Consider the following 13295-nt stretch of genomic DNA (forward strand, 5'->3'; position numbering starts at 1 on the left):
ATTATAGTAATATATGCACGTGAGAATCAATTTCCCAAAACACACTAGTATTGCTTGCTTTGTGGTTGATCATGCAAGATGCATTTATGTATACGAGTATATCAGAAAATATATATACACTTGAGGACTGTATTATTTAGCTGTGAAGAAAATAGCCAAATGTTTACATATGAAGAAAATGAAAGTAAAGGACTTTATTTTGAATGGGCCACTTGGTATCGAAATTCTATTGTATCTAATTGGCCGGCTGCAGTATCTTTACATTTGCCACCATGCATCACTCGTGATCCCATATTATTCAGTTCTTGTTTTATTGTTTTCAATTTATGTTTGCTTCTTTTGTTTGGTACATACATGTGTTTTGTGGGTCGTGTTCCTAATTATCTTATCATTATAGTAACTAAACTGCACCCCAAAAGGTAGACAAATTCTGGTGCGTAAACTCTGAGATGCCCCTCTTTCTCTATACATGTAACAGCCTAGCCCGTGTGTCTGTATGGCCAAGAATTGGCCCAGCGCGCGTGCTTGTGCTGGGAGCACCAGCAGCAGCTAGGGACCTTTAGTCCCATATTGCCTAGGCAAGATGAACTAGAACAACTTAAATAGTTAGTGTGCGGAAGCTAGTTAACTCTGTTTGTAATTTTTTGCGCAAAGCGAGGATAAAAATGTAAGAGAGTTAATTAGCAGGTGTGGTCCATTCAACGTATAGAGTGGACTTTAATATTTTCTTTTAATATTTTCTTAGGCTGGGTTGTTACAATACATCTAATAACTATCATTTGATTTATGATGCTGTAGATATCCATGCATGTTGCTATACTTGCCCTGATTTTTCTCAGTCTTGTTAATTTATGGCGTTTTTCATCAGATGCAGTGTGTTGGGGTCACTGGTATGGGTATAGTCTTAAAAGAGGTCTCCAGGATATAGAGGTGTCGCATTCAATGAATTTCACTTTATTATTTTGATAAGAAATATGAAGTTTGCATACACAGATGTGATAAAATATATATTTTGATTAGGAATTATCTTAATTTCTCAAGCTTAGTGCATATTTACTTAAGTAAATTGTATGGTTCGCTGTTAACTAAAACAATTTCTTCATGTTACTAGAAACTGAGAATCTGCATTTACGTTTCTAAAAGATTATATGCACACTTTATATTTCTTTTGAAAGATATTTCATTTCCTAGCTTCAGAAAAAGGGTGATCGCTCTAACTTTGATACAAGCAGTATACCTGGCCATGCGCAGAAGCCATTATTGTTCTCTATGATGTATACTTTTAAGTCCAACATATCGCACAAGGTTAGTACCGGTCACTCTTTACCCTTTACTAAAGGTGGCACAAAGCCATTTCAGTACCGGCTCTAAATTTGAAAGCCCCCATAACTATTTTAGTTCCATAACTATTTTAGTTCCGGACCAAAACACCGACCGATACTAAATGCCACATTTTAGTACCGGGTGGTGTTCTGGCCCGGCACTAAAATGGCGTGGCCATTTAGTACGGTTCAATAGTACTACCGGTACTAAAGGGTGACATTTAATACTGGTCGGTGTTTTGGCCCGCTACTAAATGGACCTCCACGGGTTATTACAAAAGGAAAGCATCTCCCACCCAGTCACATGTGATACGTAGGTGAGATGGTAAAGAAGCTACGCGTGAGGCCGGAGGTCGTGGGTTTGAATCCCAGCGGCCGCACACACGCATTTACGCGTGAAAAATTCGCATGACTTGTGGCGACGAGAGCGCGTGTGCGGCGTGACCGATTTTTTTCATTTTTTCTAGGTGGCGCGTTCAGTCCCGAGCGCTGCAAATGGCGCGGTTAGTACCGGCTGCGACAGCCGGTACTAACCGCGCCATTTGACCGGTACTAGAAGCATTCTCTCTGGATGTGATTCCCACATCATACTCATGATTGTGGACTACTTGCCTGGATGACATTCCTTTAGACATATATAAAATATTCTGTTCCAAGGAAGTCAAATAGGATTAAACATCCTACCAAATACAAGAGCATCCTACCAAAGCATTAAACATTCTAGGAAAATATTAGGCCATTCCGATCCGTGGTTATATTGATGAAGACGATGGAATTATATGTCTCTTCTTAAAAGATGTTGGACAAATTTGTTGTGACATACAATAAGCAATGCGAAACTCCAAAGGAGACTAAATACTAAATGTTTGTTTCACCATTGTAAATAACTCGTCATATTACAATTTGGAATAATAGACGGATAGAGCTTTCACATGTTAAATTATATTAAGAAAAAATAGAGTTATGATGTTAACTTCATTATTACTGATGAAGAGAAGCTAGTATTCCATGATTATGATATTATTAGCAAGTATAACTTGCATGCAGCACAATGATACAAATCACATCAAACTACTGATACATCTCACACAACAAATTAGTTTCACATCAAACTAAAGAACATGGTATCTAACTTGGATTGTTATGATATGTCCGATCTTCAAATGAAGTGTACCTTGGTGATTTATTAAAAGATGTATCTAGTGAGGATGCAACAACGGCATTGTGTATAAATGAGGTATGATCATAAATGATAGATCTGATTTCTGATCACATATGGAAGACTATCTAACAAGAATCAATGTACCCAAAAACTAAAACAGGGAGCATGATGTGAGGTTATTTATTTAAAGGGATAGTTGGCAAATGATGCTATAGTTTTGAGAAACTATGGAAAATGACCCAAGGAGATCGCCTCCAGAACTCGGCTTCAAAGTACTCAACCTCGGCATTTGGTTCCAAAACAACTGGGCTCAACAGGGCTCGTGTTCAAAGCACTCGGACTTTTAAATTCTTCTAGTTTTATTGTTCATGCTACTTAGCTTGACCCTTGAATCATATGAATAAGGATCGAGGGCTACACCCTTTGATGCACCTATTCGATGCAAACCATGAAATCTTCAAGATATACCTAAGCAACATTTTTGGATCGAGGCTCGGGGGATATACCCTATGGGTGCATCGGTTGGTGCACACTCAAGCCTTCTTTTTTTTTTGACCCTCGAACTGATTATTCCAATCATGGTTCGGGGGACAAGTATTTATAGTTCACCTTGCGGTGATACAAGATGAAGACTATGGTAGAGCTTTCCATAGCATCACCATGACCAAAAGTCAAAGCACTCAGGCCAGAATCACTTGGGAGGAGTAGAAGGACTTTGACAAAAATGTTGCTGCTCAGCCATGAAATGCTCGGGGGCTGCTATGGAGGATAAGACATTGGGTACTATTGATGGGAACATGAGGTGCTCGATCTTCCGTCTGGAGGGATAAATATCGATTGTTGACGACCCAACACAGGCGATCCGGCTTCCAATCAAGAAGATCCGAATCCATAATCGAAGCATGATGTTGTCTCTTGGTTATCAATTTGTGCTGCCCAGTTGATATCACCACAACGGCTAATCCTTGCTACAAACCGAAGAACACAAGAAAGAACAAAGAAGCATGCAACAAGATTGCTGAAAATAGATTGAGCACTCCAATTAGGGTCTTCCAAACCGATGACAGCGAAACTATTCTTGACATATTAATCTAAGCAAAACCCAACCTAAACATGGATGATAACTACTAAACTTTAAGGTTTAGGGTCGGCCAAATGATCCTAGATGCGTCCCTAATGGACTCTAACATGATACATATGTAGAACTGTGAAAACGGAGTCCATATGTGGCCTGGTCGTTGATTTTAGTGCGGACTACTCCTGGACTCCGAGGTTGACTCAAATTCGGGATGTTGTGGGCCTCCGTATTGGCTTGGATGCCTGGGCTCGTCTTCTTCTCCTCCAAGCCTCATTCCAAAAACTTCCTCATCCTCTCCATTGTTTCAAGTACAATGACATCTAGCATGCCATTCTCACAATTATCAATTGTAGCTGCTAATTTAGCTGTCTTGCATGAGCTCTAGTGATCGGTCATTATATATCCATATAAGGAGTGTTTTTATCCAAAATAGTGATGTCCTCATCAATTATAGGATAGGTTGTCCTATCTAACTACTATATAAATGTTTTGTAGAAGCGCATTGTCTTTCTTTAGAGGCGGTTATGGAGGCCCCCCCTCCCCTCCCCCCCACCAAATGGGATTCTACGAGCAGATCGCGCCTGGAAATGGGATTCTAGGGGCAGATGCACGAGCAACCGCCCCCAACCGCCCCTGCAGTACCATGATTTATAGGGGCGGACTAAAACACAGACCGCCCCTAGTACAAGGATTTTCAGAGGCGGCTCGGATCGACCGCACCTGGAAATTGATTCGCCCATGAAAAACAAGAATTATTATTTTCTATATTCTTATTTAAAGTACCAAATATTTTTCTCATATACCCCAAATATATTTTTTGCATGTAATATACTACATAAAAGATGTGGTGTACAAGTTTCAATATTTTTAAATAGATTTACTATTTTCTATTTACATAAATTTTTTACGTTCCTAGTTATGTAATAGATGAATGGTTCCATTTTTTGTTACATATCATTTAAACTTAAAATTACATCTCTCTCGAAAATAATACTAACAATAACTAACATAGCCTAAAAATTATGTAAATTGACATGGATTTCTTTTATATGTGCATAACCTTGTCATAAAAATTTCAAAATATTTTACAAAGACTACACTATACATGGTTCACAAATGAGTACATCTCTCACACTCATTCCTATCACTTGAGGGAAACTTTTTAAGTTTATACACACTAGAACTATATTTGTTCTCCTATATACCAAACACATGTTTTACACGTAATTTACTACATAAAAGTTGTCATGTAAGTGTTTGAATAATTTTTGAACTGATTTGCTATTTTATATGTTTTAAATAAATTTTATGTAGTTCATAACAAAAAATATGATAATATTTTTAGGGTTGGGGGAACTCATCATGCGCCTGTTGGCAATCGATTACGATACTTTTTTGGTACCATTTTAGTGGCATAATTAGACTAATTCTTATACTAACCCACCACTTGACACTTGAAATAACCCTATATTCACATGTGTGTTGTATTTTGAACTATGTTCCAAAATCACCGGAAATATGACATAAAACTAAGAATCTTTATACAAGTTGGATTTATATCGGGACTTCGGATAAAGAAAGGAGCAAACATGAACATTAGGCCTGCAGTTCCACAAGACCACCAGAACTTTTATGGGCCATATCTCCTTCATCTGAACTCTGATTGGGATGGATTTGGTATCTAAACTTAGATGCTCGAAGACCTACAACTTTTATGTGGATAACATGGCCACTTGAGGTTAGGAGGATCAGCCCGGGGGGGGGGGGGGGGGGCTAGGCTGATTGGCCGAGGACCTAATCAGTTCCGACCGACCTCCCGTTTTGCCAGATGGAAGGTCTTGACAACCCTAGAGTTTCCCTGCAGATACTTTGCCTTGAAGGCACCCCAACCAACTCTAGAAGGTAGTATAAATACCCAAGGACTCGATGAAGAGAGGATTAGGGTTTCGTGAATAGATCACATTTTACCACCACCACAATTAGAAGAACCGAGATTAGATCAGACCATGGCACCGTGGTTCGAAGGAGATGACGAGAAGGCGAAGTAACGCCCTAGGCCGATCGGTGCACTACTACAGAAAACATATTCCATCTTTGATATTTGTCCCAGCCGATGTTGGGCCCGGGACTAACATTAGTCCCGGCTCCAATGGCTAGGCGGTGGGAGGAATTTTTAGTCCCGGTTAGAGCCTCCAACCGGGACTAAAGATATTTTAGTCCGGGATGGTGTTACTAACCAATATTAAAGGGTCATCCACGATTTAGTTTAAAAGAAAAGCATCCCAACTAGAGTTGCATGTCATGTGTAGGTGGGGTGGTAAGGAAGCTAGGCGCGAGGCGAGAGGTCTCATGTTTGAATCCCGCGGACTGCAGAGTTAGGGTTGGCTTGCGATAATTATTTTTTTAACCCTGCAGACCCTTTAGTCCCGGTTTGGAAACTGGGATTAAAAGGAGTTGTGGACCAAAACTAAAGCCCGTTCTGTACTAGTGGTGGCCAGGCTGAACGGCCTGGCCTGTTCTGGAGTCGGATCGCCGCCATCTTCGGTCACAACATTCTTTAGAGTCTTCAAAATCCCTTTGTGCATCATGATCTACAAAATAATAGGGTAAAGCTTATGTTCTTTCCTAGGGTTAGTTGAATCCTTGATATGTAAATGCTTCATATACTTTATGCTTATCAATGCTTCATGGTCTATGTCTTTGCAATGCTTATTTACATATGCGAGATCAACATGTGTTCTTTGTTGGGTTTGTGGTAATTGTTTTAATTAGCTTAACTATGTGGATGCTTTGATATAGTGTGAATGAGAGAGAGGTGGTTGATTATTACCCTTGTGTAGTGATAGTACTATGCGAGAGGGAAAATGCCAAGCGAGAACGGAACGGGTGGTGATAAGGTTTGTGTAGTAATGATATGTTTTTGCTTTTCCCACGGTGTTCCAGAATGCCAAGCTAGGTACTTTCAAGTTGCTACTAACTAAGCTATTGGCACTTCAAGAACAACTAGCTAGGTTCATCAGGGTAAGGATAGCTTGGATTGTTCTTATCAAACTTGTAATATGTTTTATGTATGGACTCGTGGCACGTATTTGATCTATGAACTTGTGGTTTAGATTTCATGTATGGACTTGTTATATATTTTGATCCATTGTGCTTGTGACATGTTTCATGGTGTGTGAGATTTGTGCTTCCATTGCTATTAGTTATTTTGCTATCAAAACTGTGCTACATATAAATAAAGCTTGCATGTGAAATCGGACTTCACAGCGTTATAACTGCCGTGTTGGACACCAGCCATGACACGAACATTATCATTACTGGCATGGTGTTCAAACCGGCGATGAAATAGACATTGTCACTACCAAGTTAATAGACAAACCGGAAGTGAAAGAAACACCTCCGGTCTGTTATAGTTTCACCTCCGGTTCCAATGCCGACAGTTACACGCTACATTATCACTGTCGACATACATCTAGCGGATGCTTAGTGATAGGGGTTTACGAATCGGTGGTGAACATTTTTGGACCTACATTCACACATGGAATGAGCCACTTGAAAATGTAGCATGTAACTTGCAAAACGCATTTTAATACCTTCGCTTTCTTCCGCAACACCATTGGTAAAAATCCCCAATACTATACCAGCTAGCTAGCTAGTTTTACGTGTGCATATGCATGCGTGTATCCTCGCTAGCTAGTTTTCATGGCCATTGCTTCTGGCGGCTCTCGCCATGAGGGGACGTGCTTGCAGCCCACCAGCTGGCCTCTCCTCCAGGACGTAAGGCATGTGCGTCCCGAAGACCTTGTCCCACGTCACGAAGAACGGCTGCGAGAAGTTGAACCTGCTGCCACGCAGCTGGTGGTGCACGTCGTGGTACGCCGTGTTGTTCCAGAAGCAGAGGTGGAACACGTTCCCCGGCAGCCACAGGCCGCAGTGATCGTCCACGCCCTTCACCGTGCAGAGCGAGAAGAAGAAGATGGAGGCGCGCGGCGACATGCCGGAGGCGAGGAAGGCGAGCGCGCCGCCGAGCGTGTCGAGGAGGAGGCCCTCGGCGGGGTGGTTGTACTGCGCGCCGAACGCGTAGGGCACGACGAGGCGGTGGTGCCACGAGTGGACGTGCCGGTACAGGAACCGGTTCAGGTGCATGTACCGGTGCCACGCGTACTGCCACCCGTCCAGCACGGCCATGGCCACCGCGAACTGCCGTGCCAGCTTCAGGAACGACGACGGCGAGCCGCCTCTCATGTCTTGCGCCGTCGTCGACGAGCTACTGCTATCTCCCGTTAGCTGGTGTTGCGTACAAAAAAAAAAAATTCAGAATGTTACTACTAATAATTGCCAAAGAATTCATGACAACCATGCATGGATGGACGAGGGAGTGGTATCTTAAACTTACGGCGAAGACGACGGCAGCGACGGCAGCCTGAACCAGCTGCTGCAGGAGCACGCCCATGACGACGTCGCGTTTGGACACCAGGTTCTTGCTGTCCTCCTCCTTCCTGGGATGCAGCCTGTACTTATCCATGGACTGGCCAAGTGCCATATACATACCTGAGTACACCCAGTACACCAAGATGGGCACGACGATGGCTAACGCCTCGTCGGAGAAGAACGCCATGCGATCGTGTTCCGGTTGCGAAAGCACTTCTATTTTTTTTGCGAGGGATAGAAACTAGAAAGCACTTGCTGTCTGATGAACCTTACCTGCAGCTAGCTAGCTAGCTAGATTACAGCTCTTCAAGGTACTATTGTGCCTGGTAGCATCTGACACTAGAATCTTGCATGTTTATATAGAGCTAGCTGGGGGGGAACATCTTGTTCACAGACATGTGACGACATTACGGTCAAGATTCGACGTGTTTAGCATTCAACAAAGTGCTGCTATTAGTAGCTAATCAACTTTGAACAAGCCCGCATGCACCTGCGCGGTAGAATATATTATTTTGATGCACCGAGATCGGGTGCAGTTGCAGCTGCTACTCTCTCAACCGTTCATTTACAGGGTACGATGCATGTGCTATCTATTGTTATTAAGTCGTAAGTAATAAGGCCAATTCTAGCCCATAGATGATGTCTATACTGTCATATAAGCAACACATCTCCTTTAGAAACTACACTCTACAATCTATAGTTTCTTAGTGTGGCAATAAATTTATTGTCTCTCCTCTCCACCTATTACATTTGTTCTCCATGAACCTCCCAATACCAATTTAATATTGTCTAGTGTTAGATTTCATTTTAAAACCAAATCTTGTATAAGATCCGGTTTCTTCCCCTATCAATTCCCTCTCTCATTTATTATAGTACCATATAAGCTAAAAGTTATATGTAGCGATTTGACTAATGTTATGGACACCACCTACCAGATTCAGCACCTTTGCCAAGAGTTTGCATATGAATGATCGAGAGGAATGACTTGTTTATTATTTGTTTGCTCTGATGGCCGAGAGTGTTTGAGTGTTACATAACTGATCTCCGAGAGTGCAGATGATTTCCAGAGAAGCAATCACCGACCAACTTTTACCGACGACAGAGAATAAAACAACGAATCACTGTCAGCCACTTAGCGTAAAACACTCAGTAAAAGTGGTGAATCTGGTAGTACATCCTATACGGAGGATTGGGAATACCCAGACTCCACCTTGTAACTTTAATAGGTATAAGTGAAACTGGCTACATTGTCTACATCAACTTGTCATTATTTCTCTGCAATAAATTAGAAATAAATATCTTTTTACTCGAGAAGTCAAATTTGCAAAACTTCGGATTTCAATATCTCTTCAGCGTTTGTATTATTCGATGCAACATGATGGCCAACCCTTTGTCTGAGAAGAAATCATGCGATGGTTAAGTGCTGCTATTACACCGCTAGAAAACTTAGTATTAGTACCGGTCATAGAGCGCGTTTATTACCGGTTGAGCTGACCGATATCGCGCTCCCGGTACTAAATGCAAAACCATTTAGTATCCATTTAGTACCGGTTGCAGTAAGCGATACTAAAGGCGCCATTCAAAAAAATGAAAAAAATATTACGAACCGTCGGGAGGCCCGTACACGCGCATTTTTCATGCGTAAATGCGCGTGCGCGGCCACGAGGATTCAAATCCACAATCTTCGGTCTCGTGTGTAGCTTTCTTACCCTTCCACCTAAACATCACATGTGACTAAGTGGGAGATGCTTTCTTTTTTAAGCATATTACCCTTTCTGTATCACCACTAGAATCGCAACAATTACTAAGATATACTAAACATGCTTCCTTCCCACCTAGTCACACCCTTTCACCATGTATATAAATATGTAATCATGCTGTTCATTCAATCAACCAATAAATTTTATTTGTTTATTTCGTTCTACTCTCTACATTCTAGTTTTAACACGTTATGAGCTATGTATCGCTCTCCACTGAGATCGAGACAAGAAAACGAAGAAGAAATGAAGGCAAGATCAGCGGCCGAACAGCAAATTCATCTGCAACAAGAAACAGACGGCTGAAACGAACCGGATTCCCGAATCAAGGAATCCGACTCCCTGTATCTTCGTGATAGTCCCTGCATCAAGCGCTATCACATACAGAACTCGTTTCAGGCATAATATCACAGTCGTACTCATTAAAAGGTCAAACACGGGTTTAATTATTACATAAATCCAAAGGATCTGTAGTACGGAATTTATTACAAGCCTCTCGGCTAGATCGATCAAGCAGAAGGCGCAAAACGGTAGCTAGATCTTCGGCCATCCTTCATCTCCGGGAACCTCCTCCACAGGCGACTTGAGAGTAGCTCGGGCCTCAGTCGTACCATCCGTCGTCGTTGGGGTCGAACTCCGGGTCGGATCCTGCATCGTACCAGGCTATCCCCAAGGAGTGGGATAGGTTCACGTCACCATCTGTATGCAAGCTTTATCGTGGTCTATGCTATGGATATAAAAGAGTTCAAGGGGGTAAAGCTGGGGTTTCCCTATGCATGCAAAAATATATATATATATATAAGAATACACGTCTCTTTCATTCTCGACGCGGGCCCTTCCGGCATCCCGGACTCCCAGTCACACACCTTCCAAACCACCAAGTCGATGCGAGAACTCCCTCTCCTCGCATCTCAGCTGCCTCTGGCAGGAAGTTATTCTAGAGGGAGGTAGAAATCATGAGTAACACTAACTAATAAGAGCAACAGAGGAGTAGGGATGTCCATAACCGAGGACGCGACTATACGTGTAGTTTTCACCCTGCAGGGGTTGTACACCTGGACCCACTCGAATCGATACTAGCCGGAGATCAGCCGACTAGTATACGAAACACCGGTCTACTGAAACGGAATTAGGAGCCACTGCACCATCCGGCTTTCCCGGGTCTTGGGCGCATCCTCCCACAGGAGGTCGCCCCGGGACTGTGAAGCTTCCCATGTGTCTCGGGGAACATGAGGTCAGCACCTCCTTCCCCTGCACCGATACTCGATCCTCCTACCGGCTTGGTACCGCGCTTGCTAACCCCGGACTGGGCCCACCCTCATGATGGGTAAGTGGTGTGCACGCTTAACAGATTCCCACAAGTCATGGTTACTCTCACCCGGTCCTTAACTGCCGAAGCGGGCATCTTCGTCAAAAGCGTATCCACCACGGTGGTCCGCGACTGCACCCTTAACGGGTGCCTCAAACTCCTCAAATACGTAACCAAAGCTGTACCCGCCACAGGTACTCCGTAGGGTGTGCCAAGATACACACCCCAAGCCCTCGATCCACGGTCGAGTTAGGTTGCCCACTCCCGGCTAAACCCTATTCACCAACTCCTGAAGAGACCCACTTCACACACGCCAAGACTATCCATCCATATCCCACACATACTCATTCAAGGATTCAAGGAGCAAGGTACATAAAAAGGGGCCATGCAGGTTCATCTCGATATAAATACACATATAGCGATAGCATATCTACAAGCAAATGCCTACTAGGAATTCAAATCGTAGATAGGCGTGAACCTGGCGTCTCTTCGAAGTCCTCCTGAGCCTCCGGGTAGTCCTGGTCGTCGGTCAACTCCTCGTGGTCGGGTCCTATTCGTAAATACGAGTAAGAGTAGCGACCAAAGTGCAAATATGCACAAACGCTTCAAATAAGATCCAACTCACCACAAGGCCTACTCTAACGGGCGGTTCATGATTTTAGAAGAATTATGGAACTGGTTTCATAATTTTCGGAGGTCCGGTTGATTTATTATGAATTTTCTAAGGAAAAATTGTGACGCCCCGAAATTTTCAAATTTAAATTACGCGTTAAAGTGTCCTGACCGAAAATTTATTCGTCGTAAAACCCTGATTCTCTCCGTTTCACCGTCACACTGACGGCCGACGCGAGCCTGACCGCCGTCCCATCCCGCACCGCTCACGCGCGACCGTTTTCCGCAATCAGCGCCGGCGTGATGCTGTTCTCCTCGCGCAGCGCGCGGACGACGTACGCGCGTGGCCGACCGGCCGCGGCCGCCGCCGCGATTGGCGTCGACGCGTTTTCCTTTCCCCTCGCTGTTCTCCTCGCGCTGCGTGCGTGTGTCACGCGCACGAATCCCGCCGGCACGCGTTATTTTTTTTCCTCTCCCCATTGTCTTTCCTCCCCTTCTTTTTCCCTTCCCTTCTTTTCCTTTTTCCCTTCTCTTTTCCTTTCTTTCCTTTCTTTTCTTTTCCCTTTTCTCCTTTTCCTTCCTTCCTCCTCTTCTCCCTGTTTCTCCCTCCTTCCCCTGCTCCCGAGCACCGCACGGCCGTGCGCCGGCTCTGTACGCCGCGCACGCGCCCTGCCCGGCCCTGCGACGCGCGCGTCCACCCATGCCCACGCGCGCGCCCGCGCGTGCACCGCGTGCCGTGCCGACCGCCGCGCCACCCGTCGCCACCACCGCGCGCGCTGCCCCTGTGCCGCACCACGCTGCTCCTCCCCACGTGCGGAGCTCGGCGCCCTCCCCGCCACGCCGCGTCGCGACGGCCGCAAGCGGCCGAGCGCCATTGATGGCGCCCCGCACCGCCCGCCGGCCGCCACCGCCCCGTTCCCCTCCGCCTTACTGCCCACTCCCTCTATAAATACCCCCCAGCGCCGCACTCCACCACCACGACCACCACCGCCGCCCCTACCCTCTTCCCCCCTGTCCCTAGCGCTGCCGCCGCGCACACCACCACCGGCCGCCGCCCCTCACCGTGGGCCCGCTCCCTCACCGCGTCCCAAGTCAAGGTGAGACCGGGGACGGGACCCCCGCGCCTCCCTCTCCCTTTTCCCCCTCAGCCCCGAGCCACCCCGGGCCCCGGCCGCCGGGATTTGGCCGGCGCCCGAACCCCCTTCCCTCCCCTGTTTTCTGTCAACGGGAGGAGGAAGAAGGAGGGCAAGTTTGCCCAAAACCCCCTGCCTTTCCCCTATTTCTCTCAAGAGCCTTTCACTCTTTACTTTTGTTTGCGAAAGGAACCCTGCCCTTTCTGAAAATCCAAAATACACCCCCATATAAACCTAATATCAAATAAACTTTCCACCACCTTTTAATGAGCCTCAAACATTCTCTAAAATTACGATCAAGTCCTTTCCATACCAAATATAGTTACGAATAGGCCCCTGGACCCCGTTTAAACCCTAAAACCCTCTTTAGCGCGTCATTTTATGCGCGAAACGACCTCCGATTGACCCGAAACTTTTCCACGCCCTTTCTAGTATAGTTTTAGCCATGCCATTAAGAAACCACCCAAAAATATTACCCCTACCTCCGTAAC

General features: G+C 44.9%; 1 protein-coding gene across 1 annotated transcript; it reads right to left on the reverse strand.

The window, feature by feature from the left end:
* Positions 1-6929: 6929 nt before the first annotated feature.
* LOC112890228 (sphinganine C4-monooxygenase 2-like) lies at positions 6930-8299 on the reverse strand. Its single transcript, XM_025957126.1, has 2 exons — positions 7959-8299; positions 6930-7849 (listed from the first exon to the last, which is right to left on the reverse strand). The coding sequence occupies exons 1-2, from the start codon at positions 8178-8180 to the stop codon at positions 7256-7258; spliced, it is 816 nt and encodes a 271-aa protein (XP_025812911.1). The 5' UTR covers positions 8181-8299; the 3' UTR covers positions 6930-7255.
* Positions 8300-13295: the final 4996 nt, after the last annotated feature.

The sequence above is a fragment of the Panicum hallii genome, chromosome 4, assembly GCF_002211085.1.
Source record: "Panicum hallii strain FIL2 chromosome 4, PHallii_v3.1, whole genome shotgun sequence".
NCBI lineage: Eukaryota > Viridiplantae > Streptophyta > Magnoliopsida > Poales > Poaceae > Panicum > Panicum hallii.